We start from the raw sequence: 21555 nt of genomic DNA on the forward strand, positions 1-21555 counted from the left end.
GTCCAGAGAGAATTCATTGGGACTCTCTTCCGAGGAACTGCATTATGCATAGACTTCAGGGGCCTCGCCTCAAAGTCAGCGAAAACCACGGCCAAAGCCTCAGATTTGTGGCGAAGCACTATCCATATCTTTTCACAGACATTACAGGCAAAATAGCGATGATCAAATTTCAACTATTATTAATGAAAAGATTACGCCATTTTGGGTCCCTGTCACGTCAACGGATCTGCTCATGCCCGCCTATTTAATAAACATATCATTGGCGGTTACTATGGTTTTAAATTAATACACTTTAATAATGTGCCCAAAATGTATTCAGTTACAGTAACTAAGCAGGAGCCTGGTTGACTATGCAGCTCAGAATAACAATGAGGGAACGAGCTTGTCACCCCCTCATATCCACCAGTATTGAAGGCTCAAGGCAATAGCCCCTCCCACAGTGGGCACATGGGTTTTGGTATTGGGTCTCACCATAGCGACACTAGTTATCGCTTACACAACATATTCTGGGGGATATATGTCTTTTCAATCCGCATGGAGCAGATACAGAAAAATACACACCAACAGCAAACGGTCCCCTCTTCGTTAAAGAGAATAACTCCTGAATACACATCTTCACCTTTGACTGCACCCCATTATAAATATGCAGATTGTAAGGAATGTGAAATATGGTGGCACGTAAAATATTACTTTTTCACTTTAACAGTGCATATATTAAATTAACATGTTTCCTGTTTGAGTCATTATAAATAGACTTTTCTAATGTTAAAACATTTGAAACATTTAACCGAGTCGAACGTTTAGCTGTCAACAGACTTTGTTGAAATACTAATAAAGGTAATTGTATTACTATAGTATTTAAGACAAATTTTAACAAATTGTTAGGAAGTTTTGCAGTCATTTGAGGACAAATATACATGCAGCTGTGCAAAGAAAGTCTGCTTCCTTTACAATTTGTAATTGCCCAGATAGGTTCAGACAAACAGGCAAAGTTATTATTAGCAGGACTGAACCCAGTATGGCTTTGGGGTACTTCTAAGTGTCAAGGCATCACAGTGCTGGTTTACTGTTCACTGCAGCGTGCTGTTGCCAGCTGGATCAATTCTAAGGCACGGAGATCATGATGTTTTCATTTCCGAAATTTTACCTCAAGGGAGAATTTCCCAACTCCAGGAATTTTGCATGGTTTTTCTTTATGACCCACTTGACAACATCAAGTTTTAAACTTTGCGAGCTCGGACCCCAGCAACTTTACAAACATTCTGAGTGTTTCCCAGGATTGTGAGATGCACAGACTGTAGTTGCTTATTCCAAGACAACTGGTTTGCGTTCAGTGTCCCATGGATTCACAGAATGAAATGCTTTGACATGTTGCAGCCTTCAGAGGATACATTAGCGTGGTGGAGTTTGGAGATGGTCCAAACCAATGTGTGATATGTCAGCGCCGGGCCTTCACAGGCCTTGACATTGCTCCTAAACTGAAACTGGTTCCAGAGCACATCCAGGAAACAATGAGCAACTTCATTTCACCGAATAAAAATGCCTGGGAGCTAGAATGAGGTCATGCTCAGAGGATTGTAACAATCCGGTACATACAGTAAAAGAATAGAGTTGTTTAAGAACAATTCTGTGGCCACAATGAGTGCCCAATAAGGCATACGTATAAGCAATAAACACAACTTAGTTGGGAGTAAGTGTAGAGACCTCCTGTGTGGAGTCATGACATCCTTACACACAAGACAATGTCATCGCCCTAGCCATGGCACCTGGCACTGCCTGCAGACCAGAGAGTAGACAAACTACTATTCCCACCTGAAATGGGAATTTCAGGTGGGAAATCTCTTTGCCAGCCACTACCAAGTGGACAATTAGTGCAGTGAGATCTTCTTAGGAAGGTAGGTGCAATTAGCAGAAGCTTCAACGTCCCTGATCTGGGAATTCAGGTAAAAATCCTCGCTAAACAGAATTTCAGACTTAGGATCTCAAAGTTAATTGGAAAATAAATGTAAACATTGGAAATTTGACCAGTTAATCAATTGATGCTGTACTGAGCACAGTCTGATTGGGCCCACTTGTACCATCGGGGTCTGGGCATCTGAATTGACTTTACTTTGCTTATTCATATCATCCTATCACTATAACATTGGCAATGATATTGTATATGGTTTTTTCGGCATTGGTAGGACATTGATGCTGTGCTGTGCTCTATTAAGGATGAATGCCAGCTAGCCACATAGTGCAGAGCTATCCTAGACATTTCATCCAGGATGGGAGAGCTCAAAGGCCTGACACTTCTAGAAGGACGACAGAGTGGAGCCGCAGCTTGGTAGCGTTGGAAGTTGATAAATTAAGGGCATCATTGTCTTCACTCAACCTTCAAACGCATCCCATCATTGTACGTGATGCTGAACTGCGGAATGGTATGACCTAGACCACACTGCTACTGAGCTCACGCCAGTGATCTGTATGATGCTCGTCACAGTGAGGGCCCTTCAGGCGGGGATTACACAGTCACGTCTTTGATACTCACCTCCCTTTTCATCTCGTTTCCAGACAATGAGACATCTGATTTAGACACTGGCGTTTCTGTAAAAAATGGCAAACCCACATGGTATGAGAGACACCTAGTGATACATTTCAAAGGATTGGGAGATACAAGGGAACTAAGATGACTACAATAGTGTATAAGGAATTTCAGAAACATATTACCAACTTTTTTGAAAAATCATAAAAATGCATTTAAACCCTTTATTGTTTATAAATACAGCAGACCCTTGAGTGTGGGCTTAGGCACCATGCTTTAAGGCACATACATTGCACCCAAAGGTTATCACATCCAAATGAAGCAACGTTACAGGTGGCAAAGACACAAATGGGAAAGGTAGCGCCTTATGTAACAGGTGGAGATCTGGCATCAGAACCCTCTAATGGGGAGGGCCTTGAAAGAGACAGCACTAGTATCCGAGAGAGAGTCCATATCTACTTTCCTGTCGTGCAGAATATTCGAAGCATTGGTGACTGAAGGGCATTGTAAGATGGAGGCAAAGTGGGGGGCTGCCTTGAGCACAGGGAGGCGAGGGGGGGCATCAGCAAATTGTGCTAACTTTGCAGCTTGTAACAAGGGAAGATCAGAAAGGGGTTTTGCCAACCCAGTTTCACAGCAGCAGCGGCAAAAGCAGAAACATCAGCACTCCTCCTACCACAGCAATACCTCCACTTGGCCCAGATTACATTCAGAGTGCCACAGAATGGATGGAGAAAGGCGAGACATATCAGAAGGGAGAAGAGAAAGGAGAAACAAAGCAATACAGATAACACATGATGGAGACTAAAGAGAAAGAGTAAGACAGGATGCCTTGGAGTAAGATAGAAAATGGAGTAGATGGAGGGATGAGACGGAAGTGATAAAGAGATCAGTGATACACGAAAGAGCAAGTCAGAGGGACAGCACAGTGGAAAGTGTGACATGTAAACCAGTTCACAGAAATCTGTCTGAAATGGATGCTCCTAAGTCCGGAGTAAATGTCTGACTTTTTCGACATTCACAAAGGTCTGCTGGAGTAATCCTGGGACGATGCGACTGGTACAGTTTTCCTGGAATTCTTTAGTGAAGTTAATCGTGGGGAAATCCTCGGGCTAAAGTGCAAATACTCTTCTTACTTTCGCATTACTCACAGGGAAAATAATGTTCCTGTGAAGAAAACCTGTTACACCTGGCACCATTGGCGTGGATCTCCCTTGCATTTTTTGCTTTTGCCGCTTATGTTTTTGCTGGTTTTAGATGCTTTTGGGCACTATGCCATTGCTGTTCAGTGCCACAGTGCAAGTGCTCCCTATGGTAAATTGATGTATTGATTAGTGACTCCATGATTGGCTTGTTTGGTTTACTTATCAGACCCTAGTACAGTGCACTGCGTGTGCCCAGGGCTTGTAAAGCAAAAGCTGCTGGTGGGCTTGCAGCACTGATTGTGCCAGCCACCGGAACAGCTTGTAAAGTGTGTCTCAGGTCAGCCATTGCAGAGCCTGTGTGCAGTCTGGTACTGCCATGTTGACTGGGCAAGTACTCCCACTTGCCAGTCCCTGAACCTTCCCTTTTATACATATTAGTCACCTCTAAGGAAAGCTCAAGGGCAGGGTGCATTGTAGGTAAAAGGTATGACGTGCCCTGATATGTGTGGCATGTCCTAATAGTGAATTACAGCCATTTTCGTTTTTCACTATTGCAAGGCTACCTGTTCCCCATAGGTCAGAATGGGCAGTTTGATTATAACATCGTATAATCCTTACTCATTCAGGGAACTAGGTGGAAATTCGAGTTTAGTAGGCCTGAACGATAAAAGGCATCTTTTAGTGAAGTTGGTTTTAACATTCTGTGTTTGAAAAAACCACTTTTAGAAAGCAGGTATTTTCTTGCCTAACTATCCAAGCCTGCCTCTGCTAGGTTGTGTATTCCTTGTCTGGAGTTTGAGTGACAGGGGCTGGGGGATTCCAGGAGACAGGGTGAGTCAACACAGGGCTGAAAAGAGAGATCTGTATGCAGATGGGAGGGATGGGTTGCACCTGGGACCTGAAAAGGGCTGTGTCTTCCCTCCACAATGCTGGCTCCACCTCCTGTGGTGCATCTGATGTCCCTGGCCTACACTGTGAAAGGAAAGAAGGAGTCTTGTCAACAAAGTGTTCCAGGACTGACAAGAACTGGTTTGGACTAGGCAAAGGTCTCTGCCTTCTGAGAACAAATGAAAAATTAGTATAAATATTGGGACCCAGACCCAAGGACTTTAGATCACTTCTGGGAATCAAGACAAACCTTTGCTGAGGAGAAGAACCAGGAAGCTGAAGGAGGAGACTACCCCTGTGCTGTGTGTTTGGGGGTTGCCCTGCAGTGGTTCCTTCATTGCCAAAGAAAGGAGAAAAGGACTGAGTGTGCTTTTTATCAACTTGAAGAAGAATCTCTAAGGGCCTGAACTAGAGCTTGCCTCCTGCCTGAAGTCTCAGGGATACAGGACTTCACCAACCAGCTCCCCCCTGAATGCCCTTGCTGGGACTTGAAGTGCCTGCTGTTGTGCTGGGCCTTCTGAGAGACTGTGTGTCACTGGGAGCTGGAAGTGCAACACAACGGCGAGAAGCATGTCGCCGCCACAGTAGCTGTTGTCGCATCACCGAAGAAGCGAGCTGCCGCTGTCATCATCGCATCGCTGAAGCACGGTGCATCACCGGAGAAGCAGGACTCCGCCACAGAGGTCGCCATCGTATCACCAGAGAAGCGTGTTGCAGGGCATGTCACGGCTCCAAAGATCATTGAGAAGCGCACGGCCGTCAGACGTGCACGCATCGCACCAACATTGTCGCATCGTAACCAAGACGCCATTTTGTCACATCGCACCGGAGAAGAGTATGGCATCAAGGTGCCATCTCCCCTGCGCAGCAGTATGGAACTGACGCATACACTCACCTGCGTGTAAGGAACCGCTGCTCACCTTCCCTACGACCCTTTGGTTTTCTTTGCGTTACGCATTCAAGGTACATTGAGAGTAAAGTGTTGCATTTACAACTTGAGAGAACTGAGCTATTTTATAACATTTTAGAGTTTATTTTTGAGTACAGTATTGTGGATTTTTGTCGTTTGGTCTTGGCCGAGCTACCAAGGGGATGAGCAGGGGTTATTATAGGACTGTAGCCCCTTACCCTGACTAGATGCAAGGGTCCCTATTTGGTCAAAGGTACCTACCTCTGCCAACTAGAGACCCCCAAATCTAACGAAACCCTTATCATATTGCACAACCAGTATTGTTAGTGTTCCCTCTCCATTACCTTTATGGGTGTAAATTTGCTCTTGTCCTTGAAACAAAGATATTTCCAGTCCAGTCCAGCAAACGTTTGTGAATACCTAGAAACCTACATGTCTGCGGTTGTCACCTGCTTAACAAACCTTTGAAGGACTATTCCCTATGAAGCAGATTTACTAACACATACTTTCCCACCATACTGGTGTAATATTACAAGTGTGTAAATACATTTACACATGTATATTTGGATTTTGTGAATTGCAAAAGTAATGTGCGTCATTACCAATATGAACTTTTTGAGCTACAGTTATTCAGAACCATTCCAATGTATCAATATCCTCAGATTTCCAAACGTTCTTTGTATAGCATTCGATAAAATGCATTAGAGAATATTAACTGGAATCATAAAACTCAGAACAGTCCATAATTACTAAACCTAAAAAGGAATTAACAGCAGCACTTTGGCTAGGATGCAACCCCTCCCACAGCAAAAAGGATATCTTCATATCACTAGCAATAAACATGAAGAAAATAAATAAAGAAGACAAAAAGAGAAATAAAAAAAACATACTAGGGCCCTATTTTAGTGCATACTGAAAAAAACGTGTTTCAGTAACTGGGTCAATGTCATTTAACACCAGTAATTGATTTAAGTGCTTTCATTTAGTTAGTGTTGTTTTAAAATGGCCCTGAGAATTTCCACAATCTACAACAAATCTCTTTGGTTGTTCCATAGTAGGAGCAGTGGCTTGAGCCGACCTTCCCAGGTACTAAGTAAAATAGGATAAAAATAATGATACAGCATAGAGTTGTTGGCATTGATTACAATATTTACAGGTGCATTCAGCTATAGCTAACTTTGTTGAAGATCTGTTAATTTCCAGTTGGGGTTAATACAAGGGCAGACAATGTCAATAGTGGGACATGGGCACAGGGTTAAATTTGGCATTAAATACCTCTGCAAAATATAGGGAAAAACAAGGATGCAGTTATAGCAGACTTCTTAACGTTTCTCCAAGTTTCCTATAGTTTTATGCAATGAATTTAAAATCACTATGTACATTATATAATGGTTAGAGTTTCCTATGAAGCCATATGATGGTTTCATCGTGTGCTACATAATAATGCTGTATCTTGTAGTTCAAATTATGAGGTTATTCTCTGGTAAACATGTAGAGTGTATTAGGCAGATCTATAACAGAGAAATGTGAGTTATCGGGATATTGCAAGTCACCAAGAAATTCCATGAGGATATACAGGTCTCTGTACTCAAAAGTGACTTGCAATATCTACATATACATATTTTATGTATGGCATGGAGCATTTTATTACTAATACTACATAATCGCGCAAACATAACCCTACCTACAGACCTCTTTAAAATCAACGGTGCCTTTTTCCTACTTGTAGGACATCTCTATGGGTTGCAGTTTTGTAAAATACTCTTAAAATATGTACTATAAAAATAATTTTGCGTTGAGCTTGTAATTTGGCATACAATTTATTATGTCTTTTCCAACACTGGCTATGGGATTATATGTGAGGTAACCTCAAAAGGTATTCTGGTTTGTTGTTATGAACTCCAGCAGCGTAATAAATAAGCATGTTAACATGAATGAATCTGTGTGGTGTAGTAAGAGGGATTTTCCAGAGGAAATAGTTCAGAAAAGAGCTGTAAAATTAGCAATCCTTGCAGCTTTAGTTCTGCTCAGTAACCTGTGTTTACATTGTCCACTGCCAGCAGGCACCATGACGTCACAACTCCGATGTAAAAAATGATATAGCACAAATAAGCATTAAGAAGACGCATGGCGGAGCCGTTATGTCTCATGCCATACAGAAAGTATGTGGCACACAAGATGATATGAGGTGTTGCATATGATGCACGCATTATGTGGCACATTTGAGGAGGGTTTTCTGCAGTAACTATGTCAGGGATTTTCTATGGTTCATAATTATGCTTTCTGGTACACTTCAAGGTTAGGTATCAGCAGTTCAGGGCATATCTCAGTGGTGCCACGTGGCTTTACATTTTAAATGCGCCCTTAAAAACACCGTAGTACTGTAACAAAAGTTTATTGTAACATATTTAGAATCAAATTCGGGACATATCCGTGTTTTCCTGCAATTCCCGGGCAGTGACTTAACCAAAAGCTGAAATAGAACGGTTGCTGCTTAGCAAGGGTAACTTGAGACCTTAGCGGAGTGAGTCAAACCACAGATTACAGAGGGGGATGCCAAACAGGAAGAAAAGGTGGGGGAGAAAGGGAAAAAGAGGGAAAGAGAAAAAGAGAGAGAGAAAAAGAGAGAGGGGAAGGCTAAGAAAGAAAGAGGGAGTACAGAGACTGTGAGGGGGAGAGAGAGTGAGCAGGAAAGAGGGAGTGGCAATAGAGAGAAAAAACAGAGACAGGACGGAGACACATACACAGTGAGAGAAGGGGAGTACCGGAGAGACAATTTTATTTATTTATTTATTTATTTATGCATTTTTATATAGCGCGGACTTTACCCGAAGGCGTCAGAGCGCTTCACATTAGGAACAGAAATGAAACATAATGAAAAACATTACAAAAGAACAGATTGCAAAAGCATACGTTACTTACATAAGGTAATAGTGACAATTGTGAGCAACCAAAATACATGAGGTAGTAAAAACTGTGAGCAACCAAAATTACATGAGGTAGTAAAGGTAATAGTGACAATCGTGAGCAAACAAAATACATGAGGTAGTAAAGGTAATAGTGACAATCGTGAGCAAACAAAATACTTGAGTAAAAATTGTGAGCAACCAAAATACATGAGATAGTCAAAAGTGCACAAGAGGAAATGAAAGTGACATGTGTGCAGTTATAAGAGAAAACAGAGTATAATTTGAGGTATAGTCCTGCAATAAGTGCTAGACACTCAGGCTCAGGAACAAGCGTCACGTGGGCAAGGTGGCACTTGTGCAAGTATCAAAGGTAAAGACATGTGAGAGGTAGCAGCCGTGTGTTGCAAGGGCAGAGTGGTGTGTGCATGTTACAAAAGGGCACCGAACACCAGTACATGTAAAATACTGCAAAAAGGCAGACCCTCCAATCACAGGCATACACTGGGAAGGCACTTCCATGGTCATGGAAAGTAGAAATTATCAGTAGTGGGAAGTCTTCCTCACAAATAGCAAGAGGACGTGAATTACTTTTGGAGGTGTCTCTGGAGGAGGAGAACTTTGAGGTCCCTTTTGAAGGCCTGGGAGGAGGCGGTGGTCCGGAGCTGAGGTGGAAAGGAGTTCCAGATTCTCACTGCGTTGCCTGAAAAGGATTGGGCCATTGTTCTTTCCTTCTTGAAAGTGGGAGGTTCAAGCAGTAGATTCTCCGCATTGCGTGAAAGTCTAGAGCCACCAGAGAGTTTCAGTTTATTCGCCAGGTAGCTGGGAGATGAGGAGTGCAAGGCTTTGTGGGTGATACAGGCAGTCTTATAGATAGCTCTAGCCTCGAAGGGAAGCCAGCGGAGGGTGGATAACATCGGTGTGATGTGATCGCTTCTTTTGGCCCCATAAATGAAACGAGCTGCTGAGTGGAAGACAGACTTAAGTGGGGACAGGTGAGATTTGGGGAGGCCCGTAAGTAGAGAATTGCAGTAGTCTAGTCTAGAGAGGACCAGCGATTGCACCAGGGTTATAAGGTCTTGCTCCGGGAAGAAGCGACGGATTCCCCAAAGAAGGCGCAGTTGGTAGCGAGCAGATTTTGCAATAGAATTGATGTGGGGAGAAGAAGAGAGTGTGGGGACAAGAAGAGAGTCAGAAAAAGAACGAGTCAAATAGAGAGAAGCAAAGCTAATTAGAGTGTGCACAGGCATTTGAAAGCGAGGTAAAGGACTGAGAGATGGACGCATCCGGGAGGGAGATAGGAATTCAGGGGGAGAGAGGCAGGCTGCAGACTGATGTTTACAAAGACAGTCTGACAGAGAGAGGGTAAAGGTCCTCTCTCTGTCTCCTTCTTGGGAGTAATGCTGAAGGTTTGTTCCTTCGTTATACAGATTCCTCCTACTATAGAAATTATTCCCAATACACAACTATAACCAATGCCTTTAAAGTCTGGAATAAGATTCGCAAACACATGTATATTAGTAAGATTAATAGATATACACCTTTGTGGCATTCGACTCTCACTTCCAGTATAGGCTTCGATTTTATAGCAAGAAAATGGAAACTCCTGGGTATCCTTACGGTTCATGATTTCTTGTTTAAGGGTTTTGAAACCACCTTTTCTGATTTAAAATTGAAATATAATTTACTTAATGGAGACCATCTTAACTATGCTCAATTGTTTGCTAAACTTAAAGCCAATGTATCATCTGTCGATTTGTCAAATATCGAATTGCTGGAGCTAATGAGTAGACCCAATATTAGAATCGGCACCCTGTATGATACCTTTATGTTCAAAATTCAGGACGATCTTGAGAAAACCGAAGTAATGTGGGCACGGAAGTTGGAGAATCCTGATGTTGATTTGTATAAATGCATTGAACTTTCAAATCGTCTTCTTATGTCTAGCAACCTTAAAGCTCAGTCATACAAAACCTTGTTTAGCTTGTACTACTCCCCGGCTAAATTGCACACTTGGGGGAAAAGAGAAAATGATCTCTGTCCTAGATGTGCAGTGGGGCCTGCAGATAGTATCCACATGTTTAGTCGCTGCAGTAAGCTCGATTTAATTAAAAATATGATTTCAGATTATTGGGTGGCATTATTTGGCCACAGTCTGCCCCTATCTGATTGCTTATATTTAATGGGCTTCGATGGGTCACTCAAGCTGTCAAGAAGTGAAAAAAGACTTGCTTTTATTGGCACAGCAATACTAAGAATAATTCTATCCGCTCGTTGGAAATATTCTGATCCCCCTAGCTTCCAAATGTGGCTAGCTCGCCTTTTAGCGGTATGCAACTATGAGACATCAATTTATGCTACCAGGGGTCTGAAGGCTAGGAAGCTGGGAGAGGCAATCTGGAGTCCCGTACTACGCTGGAGGGATGGAATAAATCGAACCTTAAGTGGTAGTAAGTAATGTCATGGGGTTAATGTCTTCTGGTTTCTCAAGCTGTTAATGGTTCTTTTTTTATTTCTCTTTTGTGTTCTAATCGAAATCATACCAACTGTTTATTTCCTTTGTTTTTTGTATAGAATGCTGTGTATCCAATGTACTGTCCTGGTTTACAATAAAAAAAAAAAAAGACAGAGAGAGGGTAAAGACGAAGAAAAGGACGAAGGAAGGAAATAAAACGTCTGAAGTTAGGGCAGTTAATGGATCAAACTCAAGGATTTCAGGCTCTGCACCCTTGGCTGTCATATCAACCAGGGTACTGTAGTATCAGAGTGAGGGAACATGATGAACAAATGAGTTCAACATACCACCTCAGTCTGATAAAACAAATAAATAAATACATAAATGAATACGTGCAGGTTTCCGAGGTTTCATTAGGGGCCGTCGCTCACTTACAGCACTGATGCCTCCCATTTACACCACTGGTGCAGCCATTCACCCCAGCCCCGCCCTAAGTTGTGGAAAGGTTTGCCTCTGTCCCTCACTCTCCATCAATAATCCCACCCCTTGGCTTTGGGTCAAGCACCCCACTAAATTCAGTACTCCCCCTCAGTCTTGCACCACAAGTTACAGAGAAGGAGTCTCACATAAAGGGAAACTAATAACTGAAACTGGGTAAGCACCACAATTACTATCCCCACACCAGGGGCAGCTAGCTGTCACCTGCCTTGGTCCCCTCCTTCTCCAGGGGCATTCAGGAAATGCAGGACAGGGGCATCTGACAGCTGCATCAGTGTCAGAATCCTGCCACCAACACTTCTGTCAGTCCTCCAACTCCTGCATTTGCATTTGGGAAGAGGGGAAACATCACCCCCCACCAATCACACACACACACACACAAAAGCAGGGTTCTGTCGGACTCACTTCTCTGCTGAGCTGAGATGTTCATGAAAAAAACCTTTAACAACTGTTTCTTTTTACTTAAACAAAATGCTTATTATGAGCATCGGGAGACTAATAAATAACAAGATAAACAAGAACACCAAGATAACTGCCAAGCTATGGGAGAAATGCAATTTTGATTACTGAACCACAGCACTTTCATAGAGCCAAAGTCCAATTGGTCGCACACTGCTTGTCCTACCATTGGTTGCCCCAAAGCATTGTGGTCCATGAAGTAAGCATCAGCGGGTGCGCCTCTGCCAGAGTCTTGAGCGAAAATCACTGTCGCGTTGGCCATCCCTGGACACGTGTTTCGAGGTTGTTACCTCTCGTCAGCAGGGAATAGGCATGTATGTAGGGGTGCTGCCAGCACGCAGCAACCCCAGAAGATAAGAAGATGGCCTAATCCCTGCTGATGAGGGGTAAATACCCCAAAACACGTGTACAGGGATGGCGAAGATTTGAAGATACGCGAGAATTCGAAAGAAGATGCATCGCAGAGAACGATACTACAATTACCATGGTACTTAGGGGCGATCCCGCTGGTGTATTAGCAGTGTGCGACCCCATTTTGGTGAATGTTTATGCTCCTTCGAGCTTTGAGCTGACGAGCTCGGGAACCCACACCTGCGCGCCTTTGTGTGGTACTATACCTGGTAATATTTGGCAGCACACAGCAACCCCAGAAGATAAGAAGATGGCCTAATCCCTGCTGATGAGGGGTAAATACCCCGAAACACGTGTACAGGGATGGCGAAGATTTGAAGATACGCGAGAATTCGAAAGAAGATGCATCGCAGAGAACGGTACTACAATTACCATGGTCCTTAGGGGCGATCCCGCTGGTGTATTAGCAGTGTGCGACCCCATTTTGGTGAATGTTTATGCTCCTTCGAGCTTTGAGCTGACGAGCTCGGGACCTCGCACCTGCGCGCCTTTGTGTGGTACTATACCTGGTAATATTTGGCAGCACGCAGCAACCCCAGAAGATAAGAAGATGGCCTAATCCCTGCTGATGAGGGGTAAATACCCCGAAACACGTGAACAGGGATGACGAAGATTTGAAGATACGCGAGAATTCGAAAGAAGATGCATCGCAGAGAACGGTACTACAATTACCATGGTCCTTAGGGGCGATCCTGCTGGTGTATTAGCAGTGTGCGACCCCATTTTGGTGAACTTTTATAGAGCCACCTCCACATTAATGTGATCCTCAGCGCCTTACAATGGCAGTGAGTCTGAAATGAGAATGTAATATCCAGTATATGTATTTATGTTTCTCCCTGTTGCTTTGGCCCTAGCTGCTCCATCAGGGTCAATGTGTGGCATGGAATGTTGGAGTGGTGATGATGAATGAAACGTTTGGGTGCCTGGGAGGTGAGGTGTAACAGTTGGAGTATGGGCTGAGCAGCAGGCAGGCTGCTCCTAGTGGGGATGCACTACATAGATTTACCAACCTGCCTCTAAGACCTAGGGAGTCCTTCCGCCATCACTAAGCATTTTACCCACCACCAAATTAGGATGACGGTGAGTACGCAGCGGACGCAAAGTTCATCCGCCGCTTCACCGCCAAAGGCAATCATCTCGATTGCCTGGCCGAGAGTGCAGGGTGCCTAAAATGGTGGCGGTGCCTAGCAGGGACCGTCCACCAAATTAGGATGTGGGTTTTGGAAGGCCTTTCCATGGTGGCAATGCCGCCATGGAAAGGCTGGCAGGGATTGGGTTTCTGGACCCATTGTGGGCCCTCCTTGTTGGGGCACTGGGGGGTACCCATGGTACTCCCCTGCATTTCCATGCACCAAGTGGCAGGCACCAAGTTGTGCCTGCCACATAGCTCATGGAAATGTTCAGCATATCATTTTAACATTGCGGATGGTGCTGCAGCCAGCAGCATAGTCTGCAATGTTAAAAGCCCAGACTGCGCCCACCATCCTAATTGCAGTGGTGAAACCGCCGCACGTCTGACAGGCGGTCCCAACACCGTTACGATGGCGGGCGGACTGATGTCCGCCCGCCATCGTAATGAGCCCCTAAATTACATCTCGGCAGCTTGATCCTCATTATTACAGAGAATCACCATCATTTTGTGATGATCACAAACATCTTAAAATGGTTACAATTCTCAAACACATTTCACCACAAGAACTGTACTTCTTCATTAGGAAAAGAAAGCTGTGCCAGAAGAATACAATTAGAAATTATCTGCCTGGTATACAAGGCCATAAATCAGGACAAACTGTCATACCTGTCAAACCTGTTCACCCTCCCAGGAGACAAAGTAGACGTGGAAGCAGGAACTCTTTGATTGGAAGGAACAAGATTTACAACCGCTCAAGCACACAACCAGTCATTCACTGCAACCGCGCAGCTTTCTGAAGTTCTCTTCTTGTTCATTTGAGGACCAAACATTCCCTTTTGTCCTTCACACAACATTTAAAAACTACCCTCTTCTGGCGTTTTTTTAAATAAGAATGCCCCTCCCCCCATAATGTTCCTTACCCAATTAACCCAAACTCATTTGAGACTAGTGATACTAGCAGTTCTGCAAAAACTGGTAAATCAATACAAATTACACCCAAGCTCCTAGGCGAAGCTGTGATTGAACTTTATCCCTGCACAGTGTTTTGGGGGCAACAGTGCTGGGTTCAAACTTTGATCATGAGCCATGGCCTGTGCATAAGGAGTGCTGCACATAATCAAAGGCCGTGAACCGTTGCTTCTTGGAAAGCAGGACTGGGCACAAAGACGACTCTTGGACCACACAGTTTGCCCAGTAGCTGTTGGGCACAACCAGAAGACAACACACTGGAGTCATGTGAACTGGGAATAGGCCATGGCTGTAAAACATGCCATTAGCTTTTGGACCACTGTGAATTGCCAAAGACCAAGTGCCGCAGTTTTGCAAAAACTAGAGCTGGGCAAAAGGTGTATTCTCTGATCACACTCTGCACCCAGTCACTGCTGAGCACAGCCTATGTTCAACGTCAACATCAATGCTAACCATCTCCTGCACAACTACCAATCTAGCTTCAGCCCACGCTGCAGCATGGAAACGACTACCTTTCACATCATAGACAATGCCATCTTGAACACAGTTGAAGAGGACCCCTCCCTTGTAGTGTTGATGGACCTCTCAGCTGCCTTCAACACAGTTGGCCATCCCAACCTCACCCTGGAGTCTCAAACGGGATTTACCCGCAATGTCCTTCACTGGACCTCCTCCTGCCTATCCAACCAACACCAGTTTGTTCACATGGGTACGTCAAGATCACAAAAGATTCCTATCACTTGTGGCATCCCCCATGGCGCCATACAGTCTCCTATCATCTTCAACTTATACACAGAGCCGCTTGGTGCTCTACTCACTGATAACACCATCAACATTCACCAGTATACCAATGATACACAAGTCTACTTGAAAGTCTCCTCTGCTTCAGACATACAGTGCTCAAACACTGCTTGCAAATCATCCAGACCTGGATGTCCAGTGCCTGCATAAGCCACAAACTAACCAAGACAGAATTCAAGTTACTTGCCAATAACAATAATATACAGTAAAAACCTGGCTCAATGACTTGAACCTTGATGGCTTTGATCCCCAACTTTCAAGTACAAGTCACTTGGATTCACCCTGAACACCAACAGCAACAGAAACACATTGCAAACACATAAAGATGGCCTGGTACCAGCTCTCTCTGCTAAAGAAAGGGAAACAATTTCTTCCAGAAAGCGACTTCAGAACTGCTGTTTATGCCCTCATACTCTTGCATCTGGATGCTGGTAAAGTCCCCATCCACGGCCTCCTAGACTGTCACCACTTAAGGGCATACTTCGCACTGCAGAAGTGCTCCTCCAGGGCCTGAGGAAATATGACCACATTACCTCCATCCAGTTATGTAACTCCATTGGCTCTCCTTGCCGTCTCTGGTGGATCTCAGCACACCTGCAGTGAGGACATCATATCTGGATGTCTGGTGCTCTACCTTTGACTACGAAGAACTGTCTACTTTCATTCAGCCCTGTCAGGGGTGTTATAGCTTGAGCGGGCATATCCGGTGTGCATATTAATTACCTCCTACTACTCTATTCTGCAGGGGTCATTTTTAATTTGACTTATACAACACTAATGGTTTATCTTAACTGCTCAGAACAGTTGAGTTTTGAGTTGAATCCTAAAGGCCATGAGGGAAGGGGCATTACAGATGAGGGGAGGCCTATTCTAGAGACAAATGCCAGCGACTAAGAAGCGCCCGTCACCTCTGCCTTTCCAATTGGCCTTTGGGACATTCAAAAATTGGCTGTGTTAGAACGTACACGGTGTACAAGTGTACAGCATTTAATTATTATCCACAGGTACAAAAGAGCAGAGCTTCCTGGGCATATGAAGATCCGCACAGTGTTCTGAAGCTGATTCTTGCTTTTACTGGTCGCCACTGGAGACTTTTTCACTTCTTTTGTTATTGGTGCTGTTTTTGTAGGCCACAAAAGAGGCTGATGACCACATGTCAAGCATTTTAGTAACTCTTGGTAGGAGGGCAGACCGATATGCAGAAATTTGCTGCAGTTAATGTGTGAATGATATAGTGCCCCAATCATCATGGTTTGGAGTGTTTTCTTTAGGGATGATGGGCAGGGTGTTTTGGAGTAAAGTGGCTTTGACCACTGGAGTTGAAACTGAAATCCACATCCCAATTTATGCCGATGTTCCTCACTGATTTCGATAGAATCAGAGTCCCCAAACACAGTCTGAGCGAGCAGCGTGTTTACATTCTTGAGCAGTTGGGCCAGATGAAGCACCAGATTGTCTGTCTTGAAACAATGCTGATACATCCAAGTCTCTAAGTCTATGAGGACATTTCATAAGGGAATAGGGTTTGTCTCCTGTGGCTATCAAGTAAATGAATGTATCAACCCTGTCGAACTGGAAGAAGTAGTTGTGGATTCCTAGGAAGTCCACGAGGCTTCACATACATTTTAAAGAGGTACAAATAGAAGGATGACTTTGATAGTCTGCATGTGACCTGCCTGGCGAAAAAGTAAAGGTTGCACAGGCTGGTTATTTGTGAGCACTCAGTAAGGAAGGATTTGAGCCACTTTAGAAAGTGGTTGTTGACATACTCAACTGACTGTAAACAGTAATTGAGGATGCTGTGGTCGACAGTATTGGATGCAGCAGAACAGTATTGAGAATCAGCCTGCTTAGTGAGCCTTGATGAGCTACATCTAGTAGGCCATCCCTGACTATGATTAGGGCCATTTCTAGTCTGTGTTCAGGACAGAAGCTAGATTAGGTAGTATCTAGGACACTGTAAGATTCAATGTGAGTTTGGTGGTGACAGATTTTTACAGGACTTTGTAGTGTTAGCGGAAAACCACAAAAGGTTTGCACTTGTTTAGGTCGAGCTTTGCTTTTTCAGTAAGGGAAGTAGTTGTTCAATGACTTCATGATCTAGAGTTCTTTACTAGACTGTAAAAAGCTATTGATAACCTATAATTAATTAATGAATAATTAATTCTTAAAGTATTGTATCTGAATTTTAAGTGCAGGCTGGTAGGAGTGTGTGAGTATAGTGTGGTTATTTAATTAAGTTATAAATAAATTACCATTTTTAAAATTGATAATTAATTATTAATGTGTTTACTAATCCTGTTAATTGTTTAATTGCATCTTATTTTTAAATATCTATTTTATTGGGTCAATTAATGCAGTTCTTATTAAGATTTTTATAATTGTTATAAATTATTAGGGTTATGTTTCATATATATTATGTGTTTGAAGTCCAATGCTGTACATACTGTTGCACAGCCTGCAGTGGAAATACTAAATGTTACCCCTCCAAAGTCCAACACTTTCTATACTGTTACACAGACTCGAGTGGGAATAGTAAATGTTACCACTCTGGAGTCCAATGCTTCTCCTACTGTTGCACATACTGGAGTGGGAATATTACATTTTACCCCTCTGAAATACTACGCCTATCTTTCTGTTGCACAGACTGGGGTGGGAATCGCAAAATGTACCCCTCCGAAGTCCAACACTTTCCCTACTGTTGCAGACACTGGAGTGGGAATAATTCATTTAACCCCTCCTAAGTACAACCCTTTCCTTACTGTTGCACAGACTCGAGTGAGAACAGGAAATCTAATCCCTCTGAAGTCCAATGCTTTCCCAAATGTTGCACACGCTAGAGTGGGAATAGTAAATTTTACCTCTACTGAGTGCAACCCTTTCCCTACTCAAAAGTGCAGGCTAGTTGCCACCTGCGCAGTGAAACACAGAGAGGCTGCTTCAAAGACACTTCATATTTCACTTTAATGCGTTTCCCCAGAGCAGCACGAGTTTGTGGCTGCCCTGGAGGCAGTGCATTCAGTCTAATACAGCACACTCTCTTTGTTAGTGCCGAGCGCACTTATTGAAAGGTGCTCCTGGCGCAAAGAAGGAAAAAGCGCTGGATTGTTTTATACTGCCCCTGGTCATATTTTGGCACACTGACAGGAAGCAGTGCATCATCACATTTCGAACTAGGATACTCACACAAATGCAATTGGAAAATAAAGAGCTCATGGTGGGCCATCAGCAACATGTTGTTTCAAGGGAAGAGCGACCTCAGTGACAAAGCATTCTACCAAGTGTAGGGGAGTGGTCGGTTTATTCCCATAACCTAGAACAGGGTACGACCAAGAAAAGATAGTTGGTCATTGAATTCTAGCAAAACTTCTATACTTCCTAAGCTTCATACCATTTGTGCATGGACCCCCAATACAAGACCACAGTTATCTCCCCTATTTACTTCACCCCAACCCACACCAATGAGTTCCAATAACTCTGGGATTGGAGGAGCTACTATGGATTTCAATTTGGATCATGAGATGCCCCTGAAAAATTAGGAATGTCAGATGAATCAGTAATTCTCATCCTGAAATCCCTTGTCATTCCTTATTTTTACCCATTATTTTAACAGGTGGCTCCATCTCAGGTTGCAACAATACTGACCTACGGTGTTACTTCAGATCATGTAGTTGGGTTCAACCAGTAGCTGTTGTTACAGGCCAAATCAGAAATACCAGGGCCTTTGCATGAGGCCCAACGCCTTCATGATCTTCCTGGCTGAAATAGACTAGTTTCTCACCAGAGCAGAAGCATGGACAGTGTATTCTCCATATGTCATGCAGGCCCCATCCCTCACAATGTATTCTTAGAACAGTGCAAGGCCTGCTCTATCAACCAGCCTATCTGAGTAGTGACAATGTGTTCAAACCTTACAAGCTGGATTTAACTCTGAACATGCACAGATCATAAAGTCAGCTTCCCACTATGAAGAACTGAGAGTATTTGTTGGAGCCCTACTCTACCAGCTCTCCATTAACTCAAACTTGAGTATACCCTGCTGCAACTATGTGTTGTCTGTTTCCTCAAGATCTGTGTTGCCCTTTTTCTCAAGCCTTATTCCCGGCTAAAGCTCTGATGCCTTTCCCTGCTGCTGCAGATCTTGTTTGTGTTCCATTCACTTATCAGCCCAAGGAGTCAAGAGACACAGCATGCCAAGAAGCCTTCTTTAGTCATAACTAGAGACAGCAGGAAGTGTGACCAAGATTAGCTTTTAAGTGCAATGAACTGAGTGGTGACTCTCCTGATGTGCACATAATCTCCCTGTTCCAACGTTTGCTTGTTGGAATGTTCCCCTTCCCAATAACTACAGACCTGTAAACATAGTCTGGCAGTTCCCGGCTGGACTGTTCCCAGGAGGAACAGGGTCAAGCCTGATTTGCATATGGCTGGTTCCAAACTAGGGTGGCAAAGTGAGCAAAAGAGTGATGGATTATACCCAGATCTTGTGACTGGGGGTGAGAGGTTGAAAATTGTTAGCGCTCGGTCCATTCTCTTGTGCTCGCTATGTTGCCCTAAGTGGCCACGGGTACGCCCAGATGTGGGTCCCTTGCTCGCTGTGCCACTGGAATCAAGCTAGCCTGGCTGATGAGGAGTGAAACCCCAAAACCAGTCCCAGGATGCTTATTTCCAGTCCAGGGAGGACCAGCCTTGCCAGTTTGTGCTGAACTGTTCCCATGAGGAACAGGGTCAAGACTGTTTTGCATGATGGATTAAACCCAGATTTCGTGACTGGGGGTGAGTGGTTGAAAAGTTTCAGCACTCCGCCCATCATCTTTGTTGTGTTTGCTATGTAAACATAGACAATCACCCAAAGTGGCCTGAATGGCACAAATTAGCCTAAGGATCGTGGTGAAGCTTGGGGAACACACATCCAGCGTAAGCTGGATATAAAAAGCAATACAAGGTCCTGATTGGTCCCTCTGTGTGCCACCTTCCCAAGTGGGCCAGACCCTTGACTGCTCCTCAGCACCAAGGAATGTCCACTTGACCTGGAACCATTGACCTAGTGTTGGTTGTGATTTTAGTCGTAGCAGAGGGAGGTCTGTGAGATGTCCAAGATTCACAAGTACTAGTACTTCCAAACCCTTACCGGGGAGAAAAAGTGACGTTTTCTGTTCTCATAACTTTTAACCGTAAATACTGAGATACAAGATTTTGCCACCTAGCTCCTTGTTTTCTTTACCTACAAGGTGTACAATGTATATTCTGGGGCCCGATTAAAAAAAAACTGTATACATCTAGACTTGTACATGTACTCTTACACTTGGGTGTAAATGTATAGATTTTGGTAATTCACAATCACAGTAGTACCAACAAGTAGCATCAACAGCGTCTTTCCAGGCTTACTATTGTACACAAAGTACACTCGTGCCTGGGAGAAGCTACAGATTGCATAATCTGAAAAATAATAAGGCATTTTGGTGGAGCTATGTTAATAGAAACTAAAAGAAAAGCGTAATTACACACTGTATTGAAATCGTTTTTACTTAAACCAGTTTCCATTATTTACATAGTGCATAGCATTTTGTTTGCAAAGTAATATTGGTACACAAATATTGTGTGCTGCAAATCTCTGAAATACAGTTCGTTGGCCCTAGCAGGTAGAGTTAATCCTCTTTTTTGACTACAGTGACCAGTATGTCTAAACTAGTATCAGTGAATGCATGACTGACCAAGAGTGAACTTTGTGGATCTGGACTGAGCAAGAGCCTTTGATTGTGCCAGGAAGAGCTTCAGGTTTGAAAGACAGCTGTGCTGGAAAACCCCATTCAACTTTCATTTTCCTAACCTGGATGTAACACTCGATGCAGAAGAGTCTATTAGATTCATTATCACAGTGTTTCCTGATATTTGGCTCCCATGCACAAAAGCAAAACAGGAAATGCCCTTGGGGTGACACAGCAAAATCACAGAAAGGGACCAGACTTATGGGCCCCTGGGATAGAAAACTGCTGAGAGGCCGAGACACTGTGACACTCGCAGACAGAAAGCACAGAGTTTGAGAGACATTTCGGCTGCACGGAGTGCTGAGAGGTCCGGATTCTCAGACCTATCGAGTGATTGGCTTCGTGCAGTTGTCTAAACTCGGGTGCACCTCTGGACAGAAGATGCCAAACGGTGCCTTTCTGTTTGCTGTTTCCTTGAAAGAAACAATATTGAGAAAGGTGAGTGCTGGACAAATGAGCTGGAAAGGGGGTAGGCATCTATTTATGAGCACAAAATATATAATAGGGCATGTTCACCAGCTGATCAGTACATGCTCAGATAAATATACCGGTACAAAAGGTGGTGGTGATGGACGGAGCATCTGAACCAATCAAACACTCACACCCACATGGGTTTAATCCATCACCGTTCTTTAGCCCACTCTGCCACCCCAGTTCAGACATTGCCATATGCAAATCAGTCTGACCCT

General features: G+C 43.8%; 1 protein-coding gene across 2 annotated transcripts in view; it reads right to left on the reverse strand.

Moving 5' to 3' along the window:
• The window catches only part of LOC144769554 (uncharacterized), a 57751-nt gene that overhangs the window by 12265 nt on the left and 23931 nt on the right, over window positions 1-21555 (reverse strand). For both annotated transcript variants that reach the window (XM_078653707.1, XM_078653706.1), the window contains exon 4: window positions 2531-2586. In XM_078653707.1, the coding sequence (XP_078509833.1) occupies window positions 2531-2586 (56 nt within the window). The remainder of the gene's footprint in view (window positions 1-2530; window positions 2587-21555) is intronic.

The sequence above is a fragment of the Lissotriton helveticus genome, chromosome 7 (genome assembly GCF_964261635.1).
Source record: "Lissotriton helveticus chromosome 7, aLisHel1.1, whole genome shotgun sequence".
Taxonomy (NCBI): Eukaryota; Metazoa; Chordata; class Amphibia; order Caudata; family Salamandridae; genus Lissotriton; species Lissotriton helveticus.